Raw genomic sequence first — 25,808 nt, forward strand, 5'->3', positions numbered from 1 at the left:
ATACTATGTTTATGTCGGAGATTTCAATGGGACGACAATCCAACCACTGCTCATATATTGGCAACAATTATACAATTGATTACAAGACTAGCTTTGTGTTTGATTTTTTACTTTCACCGAAAATACGGTATTCACAGCAGTGGTTGTGTTTGGATATACTTAGTGTTGGACACTGTTTTTGGTTCACTATCAGTGATAACGTTTGCCACACAACAAGACATCCGACAATATTATGAATTCATATTATATTGCATCGAGTTTTCACTTACAGTACTATTACTTATATTTTGTTCATTTGCCGACCGATTGCAACCAATTAGTGATAACATTATATCTGACAATAATGTTTGTCCTGAAGAAAAGGCATCATTTCTGTCCAAACTAACCTATTTTTGGATCATTTCATTATTTATTCAATTTTGGCAAAAAAAGACACTAAATATTGAAAATCTTTGGTCTATTAGACCAAACAATACAGTATTATATAACTATAATTGTTTTGCTAAACACTGGAATAATAAGACTAAACATAGATTATCATTATTTTTTAAATTGAAAAATAAAAATACTATAAAAGAATCTGAATCTATGTCTAGTAAATTGGACTGGGTTATATTCAAAATATACGGCATAACATATTTATGGATAAGCTTATTGTTTATTATAGCTGGATGCATTAAAGTAACACAACCAGTAATTATCAGGTATACTGTTAACCGTTAGTACACATAATATGTAAATTAAATATTTAAAAATAAAAAAATATTTAGATTATTAATAGGATTCACAACAAATCATGACGAACCTCAATGGCACGGATATGTATACATTATAGCACTGATTAGCATTAATTTGTTTTACTCAATAATATATTGTTATTATTTAACAAAATCAAATGTTATCGGTATATTAAATATTAATTAATTACTTAAATCACAATTTAATATTTAAAATGTAATTTTTATTTTTATTATTATTATTTTCATATAATAGGACAACGAATACAATCGTGTTTGATATCAGCCGTATATCGAAAGTCACTGGTTATCAGCAAAAATAATAATAATATATTAACTAACGGTAAACTAATTAATTTAATGTCAATTGATTGCACCAGATTTTCAGGTATTTAATACACAAAGTGTTTAAACTATATAATAAATATTTATTTTAATATATGTTGTTTTTAAATTCATATTAATAAATATATTAAATATTTCATATATTTATTAATAATTCTTATGTTTTAATCATTGTATTTTAATTATTGTTTAAATTATTACCATAGATGATTTAACAAATATTATTTATATCATACTATCACCCCTACAAACATTGGTTATCCTATATTTGTTATACAACGAGTTAGGTGTTTCTGCATTTACCTCATTACCGATATTACTGTTAATATTTGCCGTAAGTTTTCTAGTATTCAAATATATTTATAAAATTATTGTCAAACAAATGACAATTAATGATCAACGCATTCATCTAACAAATGATTTATTAAATGGCATTAAAGTAACAAAAGTAATTATTTTTTTATATTTTTTTGCTAATTAATATATAGATTATATTCTAATTTAAAGTWTATATTTCTAAACATTTTTATTTTGCTAAAATAGTTTTACGGATGGGATAAAGCATTTTACAAACTTATAACAAAATTACGATCCATTGAATTAAAACATATGTTTGGATCCTATCAATTGCAAAATGTTTACAGTATTATGGCTTTATGTGCTAAATATTGGATACTATTAGTTATACTTATAGGTTACCGGTTTATCGGTAATACAAGCGGTAATTTACAATTGAATGCCAGCAAATTGTTTGTATCGTTAGCATTGACTCAATTTTTAAACAATATTTTTTTCACGTTTTCTATTGGAAAAACATCATTAATAAAGGTATGATAAATGTAAAAACAAATAAAATTTTTAATTACAAAAACATAATTTAATAACTTCTAAGCAAAAATGCATTTTAGTAAAGCTAACAATTATTTTGACATATAATATGACATTTCATCTCCATTTGAATTTAAATAAAAATTGTTAGCTAACTTATTTTAAAACTAACTTAAGTAACAGGTAATAATTAAATAATTATATTAGTTATTGATAAATAAATAAATGAAATGATATCAGTTTATTTATAATATTAGTTTAGTTTAAATTAAATTTGTTTAGAAATTTTATAAATTATTATCAATATTTACCATTTTTAAAATTAAAATAATTACAGTAATAATGATTATATTATTACTATTTAATTTTGATTAAAATATTTTTATTTTAGCTTAGGTTAGCAATCGATCGCTTAAATAATTTTCTCAATTTAAGTAATAAATGCAATTACTTGACCAGTGATGATGTGATTGATAATCAGTATGTGATTAGTGTAGAAAACGGGTCGTTCACATGGGATGAACTCAAATCTAACACAAATGAAATAATATTAAATAATATAAATTTGAATATTAGTGACAAACAATTTGTGGCAATAGTGGGTAATGTCGGCGCCGGTAAAAGTTCACTACTTTCTGCATTGTTAGGGGATATGGAACTGTTGTCGGGAAAAGTTAGCATTAATGGTAAAGGTATTAAAATAGCATACGTTTCGCAACAGTCGTGGATACAAAACGCTACCCTTAGAGACAATATACTGTTTGGCAAATCATTTGATACCGAATTTTATGAACAGGTTATACATAGCTGTGCTCTTAGACAGGATCTGAAACAACTGCCCGCTGGAGACCAGACAGAGATCGGCGAAAAAGGTATTAATCTAAGCGGTGGCCAAAAACAGAGAATCAGTTTAGCCCGAGCTGTCTATTCCAATGCCGATCTATATCTACTGGACGACCCATTAAGCGCCGGTAATTTTTTTTTTAGTTTACTATATAATCTATAACTAATACCAGATTTTTAAAAATACATTTTTGACTAATAGTCGACAGTCACGTTAGTAAACATATAATGTGTGAAGTGTTTGATTCAAAAACTGGTTTATTGAAGAATAAAACCAGAATTTTGGCAACAAATCAACTCTTTGTGTTACCAAATGTTGATAATATTGTTGTCGTCAATAACGGCACTATCACTGCAATCGGTTCCTATGATTATCTAATGAATGAAAACAAAGAGTTTTCAGATTTATTAAACAAATATATTATATCCGATAAAGAAAGCGATAAAATAAATGATTCAAATAATAATGATATAACTATAAGAAATGATAATCAAAATATTACTGAATTGATTAAAATAAAAAATAGACGACTTATTGATGATGAATATATAGAAAGCGGAAATGTTACAAAAACGGTATATTAAATCATTTATATTAAAAATTTTAATACACAATGTATTAATGTTAATAATTTTTTATTTAACTAAAAAAATAATATTAGGTTTATATTAAATATTTTAAACAAATGTCGTTATTGTATTTAACTTTGGTGATAGTGTTTTCAATAGTATCTATTGTTATAACAATTGCAATAAACATTTGGTTAAATCAGTGGAGTCAACAAAACAATACCCAAACAACCGATTATTATTTGTCCGTTTTTGGTGCTCTAATAATCAGTTATACCGTTTCAAAAGCTATTCAACAATTTGTTTTGGTTTTCGGTTCAATATTAGTCTCAAAACGTATGCATAAGAAGCTGTTGTCGGCTATCATTTGGTCGCCAATGAGTTTCTTCGATACGACACCTTTGGGACGGATTATCAACCGGTTTAGTAAAGATATCGATACATTAGATAACATTAAAACAATTTTAAAGTTAGTTATTATGAAATTTATTTGCCATATTATTTGCAGGTTTTTAAAAAATAATTTGTTATATTGTTGTTATAATTGTTATTCAATTTAGTCATATTTCAGAATATTCACAAATATGTTTATCAGGAATCATAACAGTATTAATTAAAACTCCATTATATTTTGTACCCTTTATTGTTATGGCAATTATATTTTACGTCACCCAGGTTAGTTTACTAAAGTTATTATTTGTTTGTGAATATAAAAAATTATTTTATTTTTATTTTGTAGCATTTTTTTACAATATTTTCGAGTCAATTAAAACGGTAAAATTATTATTATTATTATTATTTTATGACTATATTTTATTACTAAAAATAATATATAATTGGATAAATAAATTTAATAATAACTAAAAATAACTAAAATAATATATTATATAGTTTGGAGTCAATTACTCGGTCACCAATATATGCTTATTTCAGCGAAACATTAAACGGCTTATCAACTATTAAGGCTTATGGATGTAGTGATCGGTTCATTAGACACATGGAGTCATTGATCGATACCAACCAAAAGACTCTTTATGTCACTATTATTGCCAACAGTTGTCTTCAAATATTAATGGATATTATATCCAGTTTATTGATATTATTTGCTATACTTTTTGTTATATTAAAAAGAAACTTATATACCGGCGGCGACACCGGTATGTCGTTATCCAATGTAATCATACTATCATTTAATTTAGGTAGTCTTGTACTGTCAATTAGTAAACTTGAGGAAAGTATGGTTTCGTTTGAAAGATTAGACGAATATAGTAGACTCAAACCCGAAACTGATTTGAAATTACAAAAACAATTGATACCCAATAACTGGCCAAACAAGGGATGTATTGATTTTCAACAGTATTGTAGTCGATATAGAGATGGATTAGATTTGGTGTTAAATAAAATTAATTTTTCTATCAAATCGGGCGAAAAGGTTAAGAAAATTATTTATAATTTCTTTTTTTTAATAATTAGTTTATATAATGTAAAGCATTACATAACAGATCGGTATTGTTGGCCGAACCGGAGCGGGAAAATCGTCAATAACTTTGGCACTGTTTAGACTAATAGAGGCATCTTCTGGTAAAATAATCATCGATGGCATAGATATCAGTGAAGTAGATCTTCACGAGTTGAGGACACGACTAACAATTTTACCACAAGACCCGGTACTCTATTCGGGAACCATTCGCTTAAATTTGGATCCGTTAGGCATTTGTTCCGACGATGACTTGTGGATAGCTTTAGAGCACTCACACCTTAAATCGTTTGTCAAGTCATGCGATGGCGAACTGGACTATCGAGTGACTGATTGTGGAGACAATATAAGTGTAGGTCAGCGACAACTCATATGTCTGGCCCGGGCTCTCATACGTAAAACACGTATCCTTATCCTCGACGAGGCCTCGGCTGCAGTTGACGTCGAGACCGACGCACTCATACAGCAAACAATTAGACAACACTTCAAATCATGTACTGTCCTAACCATAGCTCACAGACTCAATACAATCATGGATTCAGACCGTGTGTTAGTGTTAAACGAGGGACGGGTAGCCGAGTTTGATTCGCCTATGAAATTGTTAACTAATAGTTCATCTATTTTTTATTGTCTATCCAAAGATGCCGGACTTATTTGAATTGTTAATTAAATAAATTAATTAAATATTTGTTAATTATTATTAATAATGTGTAGTAAATATATACCAGTAATAGATATACAGTTTTTTGGATTTATCTTAAAATCATACTATTATTACTCCATATTCTACTGCATTTCTACTGGAATTTTATATTATGTACATTAAAATGACTAAAATAGATAAGTTAGTGATATTATTGTAATTGTAATTATAATTTTGTTAGGCGTGGTTCACATATTACGTTCGCACTTTTTAAGAAATCTAGACCCCCTCCCTCCCCTATGTTCGCAATTGTTCGCATGTAGTCATTAAAAAAATTACGTTCACTTATCCCTAACCGCCCCCAACCACCACCACAAGAAATAAGATATCTAAATGCGAACGTTCTTAAAGTCTCTACCCCTCCCCTCCCCTCAAGTGCGAACGTAATAGGTGAACAACGCCTTATAAGTAATCGACTTTTATTTTTTAAGTCGAAAAACAATAGACAGTGTCGAATAATAGTCTGGTTTCAAGATAATGGGGCTGTTCACATATTACTTTAGCATTTTTAAAGAAATTTAGACCCCTCCCTCCCCTATGTTTGCATGTAGTCATTTTTAAAAATTACGTTCTCATGTCCCTAGAACGTAATTTTTAACCTGTTTTAATTGCTAACCCCCCCCAACCACTAAAAAATAAATTATTATTTAAATGTTCTTAAAATTTCTACCCCTCCCCTCGTTCGCAAAAGTTTGCTTTGACCGACCCCCTCCCCTCAAGTGCAAACGTACTAATGTTAATCACTCCTAAAACCTATTTATTTTTATCTTTAAGTGATTAAAAATTAATAAACTATTTACATACTGTAAATTACAGTATTTTATTTATACGTTAACAAACTTGATTTTATACAGTTTACAGTACAATATTGTTTATACTAAAAGCATTAAAATTAACAGTAAAACTGTATTAATAAGTTTATAATTGTATTTATTATAATCTGTAATATTGAGATAATATAATTACTTATAAAGCGATAAAATTTCAAACAACAAATCATATTAAAGTTTGATAAATTCAAAAAATTAAAGTACCAGTTATTATATATTAATATACTATTTATTAATAGTAGTTGTGTAAGCAATATTTTTAAATGTAATAAAATACTGTAATAAATATCGACATAAATTTTAATATATATAGCATATTATTCATACATATCTATGCATATAAACTATAGACAATATTATACAGTACTATACTAACTAACAATTTGTTTTTCATTCATTTATTTGAATTAAACACAAAAATATATTACTCTCTTTCATACTCTCTCTCTCTCTCTCTCTCTCTCTCTCTCTCTCTCTCTCTCTCTCTCTCTCTCTCTCTCTGCAGTGTTGTTATGACAACTTAAACCTGGATAATAGTCAACAGAATATTGAATTTTATTCATTATATTATTATTAGTTGTATTGATAACGACTGTATGTATCATATTATTCAAGTGACTATCAATCGTCTCATAAACAATGAGACAATTTTTGTTCACATTTTACTCTATTCTACAAATAATTACTAAAAATTAAATTTTTTATTTAAGTAAATAATTTGTTTTCATTGTGTGAGTAATAAAATTTTATTTAATTTATTTGTGTCGACAATGAAGTGTTAAATATAGTTAAATATTTTTCAGTAAATTATGTTTTATTAAAATTGAAATTAAAATTATAAACTTATTTTACATTTTTAAAATAATGATTATTATTGTTATGCGACATATGAATAACAAAACAAAATTTTTGATACTATAAAAAGTGATATTAGTTTCAACTTAAAAATTTTATTTGTTTTTTAAAATAAATATTTTTAAAATACAACTTTTGTATTATCTTTTGTCTATTAGTGTATGTGTGACTGTCTATAGTTAATTCAAATTGTATTTTTAGTTTTTTAACTATAAAAATAACAATACAATATTTAAATTATCAATTATATAAACATTTAATACAATACATGAAATATAAAATTTTAAATATAAAATTTTAATAATATTTTTTAAAAACAAGTTTAGTGTGATTTCGTTTTTATCGACACTATTTTATTAAATATATTATATTGTAACAAATGAATGATCCAGGTATTGATTTTTAATGATTGTGCAATCGCTAATAATTAAATTATTTTAATGATTTTGAAATTTTTTTAGATGTTAATACAGACATTGCTATTGATGAAACAGTTCCCTGTCCACTGTGTGGTCGCAAATTTTTGACCGACCGATTGGTAAGTTATATAATTGATTAATAGATAAACTGTATACTAAATTTCTATGTATTAAAGTTTATTGATTAATTTGATAAAATTATTAATTTATTGGAAAGTTTACATAAATATATATACATATATATAAATGTCATAATTAATAGTTGTGTGAAAGATCCATACATTTTTACATGTATTATTATGCAAATCATATATATAATGTATGCGAAACATTATTACAAAAAAAACAATGGATTCCGGGTTTTCAATGATAATAATGATATAATAGGGTTTACTTTGTCTATAGTTACACACACACACATAGTATATACTTTTTTATTATTATGTAATTATTATAATTGATGTTATATTATTATATAACAGACTTATACACGAGAGAGAGAGAGAGAGAGATAAAACAAAAAAAGGCATTCAATATAATAACTTAAGTTTTATAGACGATATCAGTGCACAAATCAATTATATATTTTTTGTGAAAAATTATTATTTTGTGTGATATATCATAAAGTGTTTGTTTTTTATTCAAGTTATTTATTTATTGCACAAAATGTTTGCATACAAACCAGTATATTGATATAGTTTTCAATGTCACTCAATCTTGAAATAACTAAACAAATTATATGTATTGTCTATAAATTGATATAAGTTTTTCTGAAAAAAATTACTAATAATAAACTTGTAGTTATAATGGAAAAATGTCATACATGTATTAATATATAAGATAAATATATTATTTTATTGTAAATATATAATAAATAAGAAATGATTTTTTGTAAAATAACGTAATAATATTATTAATATTAAAATAGAAAATCAATATAAAAGCAATGTTTTTCAATAAATAGTTTTTTCAATAGTTTCTCAATACTGTACATATGTACATGTATTATAGATTATTATTAATATTGTAGGTTGAAAACAATGTATTACTATGAATAGGTAAATATACTACAAAATACAATATAAATTATAAGGTACTGTATTTGTATAAAAGTTATTTGTATATAATTTTTTAAAACTTCAATAAAATAAACAAAAATTAAGCATTTAGATATACAGGTAGATATAAATTTATTCATATATATATATATATATATATATATATATATATATATATATATATATATATATATATATATATATATATATATATATATATACATATTAAATATGTATTTACAGGACTGTACTAATAAAAAATGTTTTAAAAAATTATAAAAATATAGTTTTGCTTAGATACAGTATATAATTACGGTAATAAAAATTATAAAATAGTAAAAATAGTTTGTAATAAAATTTAAAACGTATTTACAAATATAACTTTAAAAATGTTAAGTAAAACATATTTTTTGAAAAATAGAATAAATTTAAATATATGATAATATTTTAAATCATGTGATTAATATCTATTTAATTTACAGTATAATTACTACTTTAATTATTAATAAGCCAAAATACAATATAATATAATAAATTTCATTATAATACAATAATTATCAAACCATTATAAATAAAATTCAATACTTCCTGTAAATGATAGATGTGAATGGGAAATGTTATTGAATAAGTAATAGTATGAATCAGATACAGTATTACATTTTTATTGTACAAAATAATTTCATATATAATATATATATAAAAAAATATTATTATAAATATACATACATTCAATTTATATGTTAGTTTATATTACTATTTCTTGAAGGCAATTAAATTAATTGCATATTAACTCTTAAGTTATTACAAATAAATAATAATAAAAATATATTGTAGAATATTCTTTAATGATTACAAAATTTTAGTTTTTTTTCTATTTGTTGGCTTAATATTTGTTACTATATAGAGTGTTGTTATGTAATAATCATTAAGCACACATAATATATATACAAAAAAAACTTTACATGTATTGTATATATTTTATTATTATTAATGAGAGGTCATAATTAATTTTCTACTATTTCCTAGTAATTTACTTATTAAACATTATATACAGTACTGTTTTGATTATTAATAATTTATATTAACTATAAAAAATGAGTTATTCCAATTTTTTGTTATTTTATTATTAAATATATAATAATATTACTATAACATAAAAATATTTCATTATAGATATGCAATAATATATAAAAGATTATAATTTAGGATTAACTTTAATTATTATTTTGTATTCAATGAGTAATTTCATATTTAGATTACAGTAGTTTGAAGTAACTTGAATTGAAAACATTATTTTTAATTTAACACAAAATGCAAAAAATTTATTTTTGCTATTAATACACTTGAATAAGCTTACAATATAAAAATTTATTTAATTTTAAATTTCATACAACGATTATTAAATTTGATATAATAAAAAATTTAGAATTTAATTAAGTTGACATAAAAATAATAAATTATTTTCTATTAATATAATTGCTATTTATTGCAAAATCGCTTAATTAGTTATTATAATTAAATTAATTGAATAATATATAAATAGTATTTATTAATGTATTCAGTGCAATAACTATGAAATTAAAATTTATAACCAGGATATTATTGACAAAAATTATAAGGGTATATCATAATTAAATAACATATTGTGTGTATATTAAATTAAATATTTATTAAATGAATAGCAATTTATACATTTATATATTTATATTCCTATTATTATATATTATTAATTTATTAATCTATAAATTATTTATGATATGTAGGAAACCCACAAAAAGATATGCAACAAAACTCGCGAATCACAGAAACGACGCAAAGTTTTTAATTCACACAAACAAAGGGCCGAATTAGAGAATGTAAACGGCTTTCCCATTACCCCACCGTCCAGACAGACAACCAGCGAACCTAAACCAGCGGTGAACAAGAAGGCCGATTGGCGGGCAAAACACGAAGAGTTTTTGCGTACGGTTCGGGCGGCCAGAGGCGAAAAGGTTGACGAACCGGAGGCCAACGGTGACTTAGGTGCTCATCGGGTACCCGTCGGCTATATTGTGTGCGACTATTGTGGTCGCAATTTTTCAGAGAAAGCGGCCGACAGGCATATCGAGTGGTGCAAAGAGCAAAAGGCACGCATCCCGCGCAGTGCCAACAATGCTAAGGCATTGGAGCGCATGAAAGCACGTACTAAGGTATTGATAAATTATAATTGTTTACAAATTTATATTATATAAGTTATATTAGTACTATAAAATTAATCCATAAATATATTGATAAACAAAATATTAAGCAATTTAATGTTAAATTGTTTTTTTTGTTAGATTTCATATATTCATATTTTTTAAAAAATAATAATAAAATAATAATAATTAACACATATATCTAAAAGACATTGTTATTAATAATTATTATTTTTCCCAATAATATATCAATTAAAAGCTATTTCTTAATGATTTTTACTTTATGCTGTAAACAATGTGTTAGAATATCCAATACATTAATGATTATTATTTTATCGATACTTTAATAATATACTGTAGATATAATAACCTATATCATTGAAAAACAAAAAATATATATTTATTATTAGTATCTTTGTTTATGAATAAAAATTATCATATTTATTGACTATTTATTAATGACAATAATAAAAATAATTGCTTACTGACAAAAAAATATGATTAATATAAAATAATTCTATTATTTATATTAACTTTTGATATTTATTTTTTTCATAAATTAACGAATTTATAATTTTTTTTTTTTTAAATAGATCAATAAATTTACTTTATTTAAAGTAAATTCTAATTGTATATATTTTACAATTATAAATTGTAGACATAATATAACCTTGATCTTCAGTTTTACTAATAATATTATTTCTAAATAATTTATTTATAAAAATATTTTAATTATTTTAAAAGTTTGTTTTTATTACTAATGTTAATGCTATAACTTCATTAATCAAAGTAGTTTTAAATGTTTAGCGAATTAAATATATTTGAATTTAATTGCTTAATATAACGATATTTTTCATATAAACAATAATCTCCATAATTATAATTATAATATTATGCGCTCTATTAATAATAATAGGAAAAAAATCAATTCTTATATTTATAATTTTTATTATGAATAAGCATTTTATTAATACGATTAAATTAAACTACAATATATACAGTATAAGCAAATATAATTAACTAAATTTATTCATAATGCATTATTACTTAGTATAATATATTTTGCTTTTCAAATAAAACAACATATATATGTATATTCATAATACATAATATGTTGAAATGTAATAATATAAAAAATAATCATGGTCAGCTGAGTCTGACCATTATGATTAAAGTAAATTATATTTTATTGAAAACTGCATAGTATTATGAACACTGTATATAATTATTTGTTTATTCATTTATATAAATTTATTTATTATAAATGCATAATATTGATATTTATTAACTGTTATAATAGTCTACTATACAGTAGTATTGGAAGTACTGTATATATATAAATCAGTAAATTTTGCAATAATATTGATAGTTGACTAATGGATAATAAATGTAAATTCAATTGAATTATTTTGTTATACTTTTGTTATAAACGTCATATATTTAAGTGAATTATATCATACAGTATAAAAAATTAATTTGTTTCAGTGTAAAAGCAAATTTTTGAAAAAATGAAAGTTTAAGTAAAACTTATTATCAATTACAACAAATTATTAGTAATTGAACTAAAATAGTAACTCTTTTTTATTACAATTAAAAGTAAATCCTACACTACAGAGAGGTCATTGATATTAGAAAATATATTATATTATATTAAAGGGCAAAATTATTTTTCACAAATCATTAAAATACTAATTAAATATTTATATATATACAGCATATAAATAATATATTAATTATACCGGTATAATAATGAATCCCATATTTCCAATGCAGTATAAACCTACTAAAAATAATAATAATAAGGTGACATCACCTAAAACGGAATCTCCACCGAAAACAATGTTTACCGGTAGCCGAACCTCTTCATCGTCGACGGGCACCACAACCAGTATGTCTCGTTCCTATCCATCTCCTGCGGCCCCTAAGCGTCCAACGCCACCCAATTCACTGAAGACATCGCCGGTAGTTAAGCCGCGTAACACTCGGCGAATAACACCGTCGCCGCCATCGAAGTCCAAGTTTGACCAAAAACGTATACAATCGTTGTCGCGACCGAAAAACACATCGCCCGACAGTATAGGACATATGCTCAAACAGACGGCACCCGTCATGAAATTCAAAGAAAAGTTTCCCAATCATACCAACGCTACCCGTTTGGATACAAACTTTATTATCAAAAACGGACATTTGACCGAATTGATGAAAAAGTCGGAAAAAGCTTACGATAGTAGTCCGCGAACGGTGCCGGGAGTTAGGACGGGCGGTATGTCACCCGTCAAAAGTGAGATTCTAAGCAACCATCAAAATGGGTTAGTAATTCATTAAATTGAAACATTGGTTTATAATAATCAATTTAATTGATTTTTTAATTTTATTTTACAAAATTTTAGTTTATTATATATGTGTGTGTTTGAGTTGCTAATGACTTAAATACAAAACTTTATAAACTAATTAAATTACAACATATTTTAACCTCATTTTCATACTATATGTATGTCTATTGTTGATAACAAATAAATAATTCAAGTTTTTAGGACATACTGGGTATTATTGTATGGTACAATAAGTATAAATATTTTATGTTAAATATCAGTAGATCATTTATTAGATTTTTTTTCAAATAAATTTGAATAAATAATTTTTATTAAATTATATTGATATGTCATATGATATAATATTCATAATATATATTTACTAGTATTGTATATGCAGTAGAAATATCGATTAAAACATTTTTTTGATACTATTATGCAGATTAACATAATTATCTAGTCGTAGACACTTTACTATTATTAATATCATATTATTATCTAACTGTTTATTATTCTGAATTCAAATAATATTTTATAACATTTATTTTCAATTGTTATCACTAAAAATCATAATTTTATTGATTTATTATTTAGTATAATTTCAAAACAGGTCATTTAACTATTGTATAACTTTTGTTTTTATTTATAACTAAAGTAATATTATAGTTTTATATTATTAAAGTATTATTTTATGATATTTATATATTAGAGCTTTTTCTTAATAGTATATTTGTAATATTATAATACCTTATATGAATATTATCACAAATCTACACTAATATATTATTACAAAATTCATTTAACAGAATATTCTATAAATATGAAAACTTAGGAAAAATTATTAAAATATAATTTATTTTATAATAATAATACAGTAGATATTCTTAATATTTAAATTTATTTTTATTTTATTTACTGTTTTTATTTATCATTTGATTTTTTTTCTCTTTCATTACTTAATGTAAAAATCAATTGAATTCTCATTTATAATTTTAATGTTATATAATATTTGTGACATAATATATTAATATTTTACTACATTTATACATATATATTAAGATTCAATAAATAACATATATTAACGAATTTTATTTGTTATGTTATATAACATTTGCACAGACATTACACAACCAGTAATAATAATAATAATAATCTTCGTAAAAATAATTTTGATAAACACAACATTAATAATAATAATAACGACATTCATGACAATCATAACAATCAACACAACGATAATAACAATATTAATCACCAATTCATGTCCGATGAGGAAGAATTGGCTAAATTAAAGGCCAGAATCGAGGAAATGTATTTGAATGGTAGTCCGGGAACCGGAATCAAACCTAAGAGCAATGCAATTGTCATTAACGGATCCACTCTTAGAAACAATCATCAATTCGAGGCCAATCACAACAGCGAGAGTACAACTCGTGGCAGTACTGGTGGCTCGAGTGCTGAGTCGTCTTCCATAACAACACCGCCTCCCGGAACCATACAGCGCGACATAACTGGTAATTCAGGTTCAGCCGATTCAGTCAGATCTCAAGCATCGTCAACGGGCAGCGGCACAGGGCTACCGAAATTTTGCCACCAGTGCGGCACTAAATATCCGTCAACTATAGCAAAATATTGTTATGAATGCGGTTCCCGTAGGTTGGGAACTGTCGGACCATTTATAGCTACATAACTATTAGTTTATTGATAAATACTAATTAATTATTTAATGCCTTTTCAATATTTAATAATTTTAGTCTACCTTTTTTCATAAAGTATTTAATTTTATTATTTAATTAACTTTTATTATAAACATTTACAGTATTTATTAAAATATAAAAATGATATAGATTATATTATATTATAATATAGATTATTATATTACAGTACATATGGTTAATATTTTTAAATACATTAAATATATAACTTTTCATATAATTACTCATAAAATGTTTGCTTAAATTATTATAATAATTGTAATTACATTGTAATATTAAAGATAGTGTTTTTAAAAAAAATGTATATTAAAATTTCAATTGAAAAAATTGATTTTATTAAATAAATATTATCATTATAATCAATATTATAATTATTTGTACAGTTGTTTTATTTATTTATTTTTTACAAAATCAACCAAACTCATACAATGTAGATTAAAAATAATTAAAAATATTAAAATAGTCACTATTTAACAACAACATAAAAAATCTATTATTTAAAAATACATTATCATAATATCAATATTACCAAAAACAACCTATTTTTAAGTAACATAGACTACGATTATTATTGCATACCTGTAGATAAGTTTATGTATACCTGTAATATAAATTAATGTGATAACTAAATTTTAACCACAAAAAAGTTAATTAAATTTAAATAACTATTTTTTTGATGAATAACTAGTAAACTTATTTGATAACCATTTTACTAATTAATTAAATTAATTAATTAATATTTAGTTTAGAATTTTGATAGAAAAAAATAATAACAATTTTAATAACAATTATATTTTGAATATGTATTGAATTTATATGAATTTTTTTTTCAATCATAAAAAAAACGAAATTATTTTTATTAATTTATATAAATTTATCAATTATTTTAACTAATTTCAGTACCTTTTAAAAACATTTACTACTATTTCAAGTATTATTATTTTTTCTTGTATTACACCTACAGTACCCCTAAGTTTAATGATCAACAAATAAATTATGAAAATGTTATTAACATTACATACAAACTACCGGTTATTATGATATTGTAGTGGACTTTGATTGTATTGAATCCGGCAATAATTTATTAACCTTTTTAATAGTACACTCTCTATAGACAATGTTGTTGACAATATTAGCTTTGATTCTATTACTAAATATCAACAAAAAATAATCGTCAAAAACAACCACTACATTGCATATACAGTGAATGCAAGTTATAATTTTAAATAACTGTTGTATAGCACAGTTAGCTCAGTATATACACCTAAGCTCATACATGTATAACCTTAACTACAGTATTACACACATACATACATACTGTCAATAACAACAATATTATTAATATAATGAGTGAGACATACCTGTGCTCAAACACAGACAGCACAACACAACGTATTTATGAGTATTTTATCTGATTTTACATTAAATTAATTTAATATTAAAAAAAATAAAATAAAATTTTATTCAATATTTATTGCATTTATTATAATCGTTGTCTAAATATATGAGTCAATACTTGTGTCAAAACCAAACCATTAGACAACAAACAGACAGACAGACAATCATCTGTTGTAAAGACAGACTAATTGACAGACAGAACAACTCAACGACACATCTTCTTGTTGTTTGTGTCACCACTTCTTCAATCATATCATATGTTATAATATATAATGGACTCAAATAGTAATTACAACGACACCGATGGTGGTAACCATCGAGTAGAGGACACAAACAGCAATGTTATGACGACCGACAATAGCCATCATCGGCAGCAACAGATGTCGACAACAACTGGCGATCAGTTGACGACTTCCGGCGGTGATATCAATTGCAACGACGACGAGACCAATCAAAGTCGCAAACATTATATTAATGGTTAGATTTCATTGATTAACTTATTTTGAATTTATTTGGATTACAAGTATTGCTATAAAAATATTGATAATACAGTACTTTAAAGAGTGTTTTGATAAGAGTGTCAATAAACATATGACTCATTTAATTGTTTATCTGATCCCTTAATCATATATATTGTAATTCATTTTGTTTTGTCATTTTGACAGCAACTGAGACATTAATCCATCCATTGATGGCCACCAGCGGTAGTGATAGTAATCTCAAGAGCTGTACGCCATCTCCACCGCCGGCGACGACTAACACAGAAACGGACACTCATTCCATGTCCTCGTCGTCGACCTCTAGTCTGCCGGCAATGCAAACATCGATGACATCCATAGAAAGTCAGCCACCGATGACTCCATCGATAATTTCTCGGCCGACTTCAATAGCTCCGCCGCCATTGCGACAAATTGTCACGTATTTAGGCTGTGCGGCCATTAATGCGCCGCGAAGTGAGGCCGAAATACAGCGCAATATGGCCATATTGAACGACAGTCCATCGGCAATGGATATCACACTTATTGTGCCAAAATGTCCAGACGATTGTGTCCAGATGTACGAAATGAACGGAGACTCGGGTACCGGTAGTAATGGCGACACGTCATCGTCCGATAGTAATGATAGTCACAAAATTGTCGCACAGTTTCCGATTTCGCGGATCATATTCTGTGCCAGAGGTCGTCACGATTCTAATGAGAGAAACTGTTTCGCATTTACCGCATCTCACGGCCAGACATTCGAGTCGGGTGTCATACAGTGTCATGTGTTCAGATGTCGTGCCACCGAAACTGTGGCCGAAATACTTCACGCATTTGGACTGGCATTTAGGTATGTGCTCACAGATTATATGCTGTAATACAGTATATATATATATATAAATATCATTAGAAAAACATTTGTCGTTTTTGACATTTGAGAGGTGTGTCACATATTATGTAAATTAATTAAATATATATTTACAATAGTAGTAGTAGTAGTATATATATACTGTATAATCAAATTATAAAAGTGGTTATTATTTTGTGGGAACTGTTAACTATTCGTAATTAATTATTTAGTAAACTAATATTTAGTTTATTTTTAAAAATAATTATTAGTGAATATTATAGTGAATATTATTTTTTTCAGAGTAGACAATATTTTCATAATAAACATTTGTTAGTATACTGTAAACTTATACACTATATTATAGATTATTTTGATTTTTTTTGTTTAATAGTCGAGTCGTTTTTTGCTAAAATTTTTAATGATAAGATATTTTAAATGATAATTAATGTATATTTTGTTATAACTGTTATTTTGAAAATTTTTATTTATAACAAAATTTAAGTTGATTAAACTGTATATGTTGTTTAAAATTATTATAAATTACAATAATTTTGAATTTTGTTTAATTTGTTATCAATGGCAATGGATTTACTTAACAAGTAATGAAATTGACTATTTAATAGTTTAATTAAATTATTTTAAAAACTAATTATTATAATTATTAATACAAAATATTATTAATTGTTTTTCATTTGATTAGACGTGTGATCACAAACAATACGACCCAACACGAGATAACGGTGACTATGGAAGCGGGACTCGAGATAAAAGAGGACACAACTGATGGCAAGACAACGGTATGTCCGCGAGATAAGGAGTGCTTCAAGTTTAAGGTCAACACAGAGAAGAAGATATGTGTGGCTATATTTCAAGACATTACTCAATCAAAAATATCATTAAATATCGAAAAATGTTTTGGGATGCTATTGTCACCGGGTATTTATTATTATTATTATTATTATAAATTATATATATATTAATTAATTTGTGTTTTTTAATTAACCGGTAATTGCTAATTAAAAATTTATGTCTTATTTATGATAGCAATGATATACACATGTTTATTCATTAATAACTAATTCATATAAATAATTGATTTGAATTAAGATATTTTTTAATTTTATCTCTTTATTTAAGTCATTATACTATATTATGATTATCGTTACTTATAATTAAATATATAATATATTTGTATTTATAGGTCGAAATATACGGGCGTCTGATATGATACCAATAGGTCTATTATCAATGAACAGACTTCAAGTGCCCTTAGATAACAGTCGCAAAAGTGTCACTCAGTGGCAAATTATTGGCACTTGGAATCCAAGCGAACCGCTATTTGAAGTCTTAAATACGGAAACACCGAGAGATACCAGAGTTTACTTTACCATAGCTGTCGATCTGGTTGTTTCGGGTATACAAACACCGGTGCGCTTTGTGTTTGAGGCTAAAGCCAAAGTGACTAATAGTACAGCAGCTGATAAATTTTGGATTAATCTACCGGCCTTTTCTAAAGGCAAGCCTCTTCACGAACAATTTCATGTACAGCTCAGGGAGAAGACTAACTCGGAACCGAACTCGCGTTTCGAAGTTGTCTCATGTTTTTCATCCACACAATTGCTTCATCAACGACATAAACTAGCACTTAGGCTACGACAAGATGGCCAACTAATGGGCGACCGAATGGAATCGCATCGAACGTCTGTTGCGTCTTTGCCCACCCCATCCAATGATGACAGTGAAGACAATGATGAGCCACTTCCCAGTGGTACCGGTATTGTTAGCAAAGAGTGTTCGCAAACAGAACTTGACGGTTGGTCTGATCTTTTGAATAAATGGCATCAAAACCTATCGCATCGACCCAAACAAGTGCAAACACTTGTCCGACGAGGCATTCCCGAAGCTCTGAGAGGCGAAGTGTGGCAGCTATTGGCCGGTTGTCAGGACGAGACCTCACTTATGGATCAATACAAAGTGCTCATCACTAAAGAATCACCGTATGAGAAGTACATTGAAAGAGATATCAATCGCACATTTCCTGCCCACGAATTTTTTAAAGAGTCCGGCTCTTTAGGTATGATTTCAAATTAAGTTTAAACAATATAAATAAAATATTTATATAAATTTATATTATTATTATTTTATGAACTTAAAGGCCAGGATTCACTGTTCAAGTTATGCAAAGCCTATTCAAATTATGACACTGAGATCGGCTACTGTCAGGGCCTATCATTTCTTATCGCAGCCTTACTTCTGCATATGCCAGAGGAACAGGCGTTTTGTGTTTTAACTAAAATTATGAACGATTACGGACTGAGGAACCTATTCCGCAACGGTTTCGAAGAACTTCACTGCAAATTCTATCAATTGGAACGATCTATGGATTATATTATGCCTGAATTATACTCACATTTTGCTGATTTAGGTATTATTGATATTTAATATTATTATCGATTGGTTTGAAACTGTTATTATAGCAAAAAATATATTATTCCTTAACAGGTGTTGAGGCACATATGTATGCTTCCCAATGGTTTTTGACACTATTTACGGCAAAATTTCCATTACATGTGGTGTTTCCAATATTAGATCTGTTTCTTTTAGATGGTATGGACACCATATTCCAGATTGCATTGGCGTTACTATCGGTATCCAAGAAGGACTTACTAGCGCTCGACTTTGAGGCCATTCTCAAGTATTTCAGAGTACAGTTACCGAAAAAGTTTCGCACCGAAGAAAATGGGAAATTTCTTTTAAGGACAGCCGTTGGCATCAAAGTTAAGGTATGTTTTTCTTATTTATTGAAATACAAGTGATTGAGTCGTTATTTTAATAAAATTAATTTATATAACTTTACTGGTAATTGATATTAGTTTTGTTGAAATTAATTGACTACAGTTACACATACAGTATTTAACTGCACATTTGCTATTAATATTACAGTTTTTACAGCTACATATAAAGTATTTTGTTTATATTATACATTACCCAGGTGATTCATTAGCAATAATCTAATGATAAATTTACAGTAACGTGATGATAATGACATGCAATTGTTAAATGCCTATTGTATTACATTTATAATTGATTTTTGTTGTCATAATAATGTTAATTGTTATACATTTAATAATTGTTATACATTTTTATTAACGTAATTATTATTTCTGTTTGTAATATATAATAGAAATTAAAGAAATACGAAAAGGAATATCAGGTGTGGAAAGAGTCGACAAAAGTGGAGAATCCGATCGATAGATTGGAAAAAGAAAACAAACGGCTATTGGATACCACTCTGAGGTTGGAACAGGAGAACGACGACTTAGCTCAGGAACTGTTGACTACATGTAACTCGAAGATCAAACTGCGCGCCGAATTGGACAAAATGGAGGATAAGGCCGACGCACTGTCCACTGAGTTGTTGACTACAAGCAAACTGTTGATCGATGCCGAAGATGAGAAACGCAGACTTGAAGATGAAGTAAAGAATTTGAAGGTCTGTTTTTAAGAAGTTATCTATGGTTTGAGGATATATCTAACAGAATCTTTGGTTATTTATTATTATTTTTTTTTGGTAATATATAGGAAATGTGTAGACGAGAGCTGGAAAGGGCTGAGCTTGAGATCAGCACAAATGCAAAAATTATATCTGAATACAAACAAATATGCAGTCAATTACAGACGAGGTTTGATGCCGAACAGTCATCGTCTCGTGAATCACTCGACAAGATATTAGACAAAGTGAAGAACTGTGAACAGTGCGCACAGTTGTTCACTAATAACTGTGCCAACAATAATAAGGATATCTACGGATCAATGGTTGCTGATGGTAGTGTCAATGGTGGCAGTGATGCCAGTGATGGTATTGGAAACGCCAACACAAATCTCTTGCAGCATAGGATCGTGGACTTGGAGTCTGAATTGGTTAAGTCAAAGGTGGCACTCGTAGAGGCCGAGTGCCGGAATGAGGTATAGTTTTTTAGTCATGTTTTTATTAAAATCGAGTTTTTTAAAAACTAATAAGTAGTCTAAAAACTTTCACTTGGAATATGCTATCAATTATTAATTTGATATTTATTGACATAAATTTATTTTATATATTTTTTTATATATATACCGGTATATATCATGTATAAGACTTTACTATTACATATATATATATATATAACTATTGATTTTTGTTTTGTTTTTTTTGTTGCAAACTTTATTACAAGTTGTGTTGAATTTTGTAAAATTTGAAGTCTACATTAAGCAACTAAAAATCAGTATTAAATAATTAATAACATTTTTTGAAGAGACATTCAAATAAATTATTTATATTTGAATTTCTTACATTTCCTATCAGTACAGTACAGTATATACAGTATATAAATTAAAAATATATTTTACATTAGTTTTATACATATATAATAGTAATTGTATATAAGATATTTGAGATAACATTTACTTTTATTTTAAAAATAAATATTTATTGATAAAAATATAATTGAATTCTAACATAAGTTAAACTGAATTAAATTTTAAGTATGACATCAATTGATTATTGAATTTTGTTGTTTGATTTATAGGAACTCATGAAAGACCTAAACTCTTTTCAAACAGAGATTCATCACTTGAGGACACAAAATGACGAGTCGAAGAATACTTGGTTTTCGAAGACATTGTCATCGATACGAGAGGCCACCAAACCAATGGCCAGACAGCCATCAACGGTATCGTCCGATTCAACGCTGTCATCATCACAACAGTCGTCATCGACTTCCAGTATGACCACACCTGTCGTTAGTCGTGACACGAGTCGCGACTTTGCAAACACTTAGTGTTTATGATTTTAAACATATTTTTTAGATGCAAAATACAATTACTGTTAACAAATTAAATTAAATTTTATAATGTTATATCTATGATTTAATTTTCACCTGTTTGTATTGTTTTTTATTTAAACTAAACAATTGGATAACATCAAATTTGTTTTATTTTTTTACCTGACAATTGATTATGTTGAATTAAGTCAATTTAAAATCAATATACATGTTAAAATTATGCATGTATAATTACCTAGATTATTCTGTTATTGATTTTATAAATTTAAAATAGAATCAAAATATTATAATATAAAATATATTTGTATAGAAAATAGTTTTAGCTAACCGGTAACTAATATTATTTTACGTTATATGTTTATTATGAAAATTATATAAATATGTCAATTAACATTATAGCAGCACATGTATGTTTAGTATAATAAATATAATCTAAATTGGCTTAATTGTATATAAAAATTATAATAATATTATGTCAGGTAATTGTTTTACCGCTTATAAGCATTTAGGACAACCTTTTTTCACTAATATTTGTTAACCAATATATATATACTATACCTCTTGTCTCAGAGATAAGCTATCTGTAAATCTGTTGTGTATTTATATCAATAGTCATAAAATATGACATAATATTTATAATTAGCGGTATTAATAATAATAATAATTTATTAATTAACAACAATTGTAACGCGAATATCATTTTTTCGAAATTAATTTATATATATTTTTATATTATTATTAATGACACTTTCATATAATTAATGTTTTTTTCTTAAATGTTTGTTTTTCATTTATATAATTTTGTTATTTTGATTAATTGATAATTTATTTATTTGTAAGAAAATGATGACATTAAAAAGTTTTGTGATTATTATTATTATTTTGTATATTAATTTAAATAATAATTAATTAAAAATTTCATTATTTATTGGCTTTTTACTCATTAAATGAGAAATTAAATTACTAATTGATTTAGTTTTATTAACATGAATTTATGTAATAAATAGTGATTTTATAGTGTATTTTATTTGATAACTCCAACTGATAATCATAACAATTCTTGTTTATTATAGTAGTTTAAAATTGTGTCTAAAATATTTATATTAATAAAATATTTTTAATTTATATAATGTATGCATATATACAGTAAGAATTACTTTATAATTTTATACTTTTATATTTAGACAATAATTTATATTTAGAAATATTTCACCAAAACTGAGCAATAATTTTAATAATAAATATAGAATTTAAATACATTTTCCAATTTAAACATATATTATACTTTCATTGCATTATTATTCCTATAAATAATTGTCGACCTATTTATAGGTCAATCAATCCTTTTCTACTGTAGTGTTCATATATTGTATATGTGATACAACTGATAATATTTTTATATCTCATGTATTCATATTACTGTGTAATAAGGATTACTGTTAATAAAGTCTATATATATATTAGCAATAGTAACATATATTTTGATTATTTAGTTTCTTATGATTAAAAATTAAAATACAACAATTTCTTAATATAATATTATTAAATTCTATATAATATTTTTTTCTATATGATATATTAACTATTTTATGCATTAGTAAAATCTTTGATACAGTAATAGTATGATATATGATTTTATTTCAAAAATTTCTATTCAAAATAATTCAAAAAATTTTAAAAAATAAAAAATCAATTCATTTATCAATGGATACGAAAAGTTTTATAATACGATAAGCCATGAAAAATTTAATTATAATAATAACATTAAATATTATTATTTAGAGAAATATTAAAACTATATATTTTACCATTTTGCGTATTTAATATATTAATAAATAGTCAGAATTTTATTAATTAATATTGTTTTAGAAATATATAATATTATCTAAATTTTATGTAATTAGTTGCCTAACTAATAAAAATTATAAAATAGAATAATAACAATAAAAACAATATTTTATTTAAATAACTTCATTATACAGTATTATATTACAGATTAAATATTTTTAGAAAATAAAATCTTAATATATAACATCATCATACTAATAATAAATTAATTATGTTTAAAACCAATTAAAATAACTTTTTAAATAAATTATATATAAAAATAATTTACTTTTTAAATTTCTAGAAATTTACATTCAAATTATAAACAAATTAAATTAAAAATATTCTATTCATTTATTAATAATATTTATAGGATATACAAATGATTTTCAAAAAAAACAGACGCAAAATAACAGAATATTTGATGATATACTTCATATAATATATTATAATAGACACCAAATTTTCTATTAGATTTTTTTTATGTATAAAAATATACACAACTAATATTATTTATTGTTTATTTTAACATAATTTAAGATATATTATATTAACTTTATATATATATATTTGATGTTATATTAATGTATACAGGTATGTATATTCTTGTTATATGAAGTACATCACACATATCTATATGACACTCAAATTTTTATTACGTATATTATACTTATATTTATCTATTTATATATAAAAAGCAATTCACTTACGAGTGAATGGTTGCAAAAACTATAGTACAGTACACACAAAACATTTATATTAATGTTGATGACTATGAATAATATTATTATTATGTTATTTTGGCATTATTTTTTTTATTATTAGTTATATTATTAATAATATTATTTAACATAATATTTGTTTTATTAAATATGTATAAATCCGATGCCACAAAACTAAAAACAAATAATAATAATTATATACTTGAAGTCACAACATTTTAGTAACACTCAGCACTGGTAGCCGTTATATAATATGAATGATGACAGTTATTATTATTGCCGACCACTGGACTTGTCACCAGCTCTGGTAGTTGACGACAGTTATCATTTTGGTACTGTTGTATCGATTGACTGCAGGTTTGCTGATGACTGTCCAAAACAGTTCTGACCGGTTGATTGCCGTTGTTATTATCGTTGTCGTTGCTATTGGTGTTGTGTTGGTCGGACTGTTGGACCACTGGTGCTGTTTTGCTACGTTTAAGACAACAGCACAACGATATCAGTATAAATAGCGCCAACACTGTTATGTAAAGCCATAGCAATACCCCCAGACCTAAGATAACGGGACTGTTGGTTGTGTAGGGACTACTCATCATCCAAATGATGTGGGATTAACTTTGCAATCACTACACATACAATACATATAGTCAAGTGCGACACTAAACTCGCACCAGTGTTTCAGCTGATGATGACATTAGGGTTATTGTATATAAGATCTGATACGATATGATTTGATAATAGAGTCGATATGTATGTGCTATAAGTTATGAGTTCCCAACTGAACAAAAAAAAACACATTCACACACTGACTGCACTTATTAATAATGGATCTGATATTACACT

At 25.7% G+C, this 25,808-nt stretch overlaps 4 protein-coding genes across 5 annotated transcripts; all 4 read left to right on the forward strand.

Moving 5' to 3' along the window:
* The first annotated feature begins 1,691 nt into the window (after positions 1-1,691).
* LOC128955710 (ATP-binding cassette sub-family C member 3-like) lies at positions 1,692-3,338 on the forward strand. The gene is made up of 3 exons (XM_054301382.1): positions 1,692-1,910; positions 2,302-2,881; positions 2,956-3,338. The coding sequence occupies exons 1-3, from the start codon at positions 1,692-1,694 to the stop codon at positions 3,336-3,338; spliced, it is 1,182 nt and encodes a 393-aa protein (XP_054157357.1).
* A 101-nt stretch (positions 3,339-3,439) lies between these two features.
* Positions 3,440-5,458, forward strand: LOC128955711 (ATP-binding cassette sub-family C member 3-like). Its single transcript, XM_054301383.1, has 6 exons — positions 3,440-3,450; positions 3,595-3,792; positions 3,884-3,998; positions 4,063-4,097; positions 4,215-4,755; positions 4,826-5,458. The coding sequence occupies exons 1-6, from the start codon at positions 3,440-3,442 to the stop codon at positions 5,456-5,458; spliced, it is 1,533 nt and encodes a 510-aa protein (XP_054157358.1).
* A 2,004-nt stretch (positions 5,459-7,462) lies between these two features.
* LOC128955261 (zinc finger C2HC domain-containing protein 1A-like) lies at positions 7,463-14,873 on the forward strand. 2 transcript variants are annotated; one of them, XM_054300911.1, is made up of 5 exons: positions 7,463-7,580; positions 7,650-7,726; positions 10,429-10,854; positions 12,616-13,151; positions 14,274-14,873. In XM_054300911.1, the coding sequence occupies exons 1-5, from the start codon at positions 7,568-7,570 to the stop codon at positions 14,842-14,844; spliced, it is 1,623 nt and encodes a 540-aa protein (XP_054156886.1). In that variant the 5' UTR covers positions 7,463-7,567; the 3' UTR covers positions 14,845-14,873. The 2 variants fall into 2 exon arrangements, with proteins under 2 accessions (XP_054156886.1, XP_054156887.1); XM_054300912.1 differs by lacking the exons at positions 7,463-7,580; positions 7,650-7,726 and adding an exon at positions 10,237-10,285.
* Positions 14,874-16,223: 1,350 nt separating this feature from the next.
* LOC128956297 (rab GTPase-activating protein 1-like) lies at positions 16,224-22,701 on the forward strand. Its single transcript, XM_054301995.1, has 9 exons — positions 16,224-16,744; positions 16,933-17,596; positions 18,297-18,532; positions 18,798-19,670; positions 19,752-20,021; positions 20,099-20,379; positions 20,781-21,089; positions 21,179-21,562; positions 22,162-22,701. Exons 1-9 carry the CDS (start codon positions 16,540-16,542, stop codon positions 22,411-22,413), a joined length of 3,474 nt encoding a protein of 1,157 aa, XP_054157970.1. The 5' UTR covers positions 16,224-16,539; the 3' UTR covers positions 22,414-22,701.
* The last annotated feature ends 3,107 nt before the right edge of the window (positions 22,702-25,808 follow it).

This window comes from Oppia nitens, unplaced genomic scaffold (assembly GCF_028296485.1).
Source record: "Oppia nitens isolate AA-2021 unplaced genomic scaffold, nextdenovo-longstitch-racon4-pilon3 scaffold2_pilon_pilon_pilon, whole genome shotgun sequence".
In the NCBI taxonomy this organism is placed as follows: domain Eukaryota; kingdom Metazoa; phylum Arthropoda; class Arachnida; order Sarcoptiformes; family Oppiidae; genus Oppia; species Oppia nitens.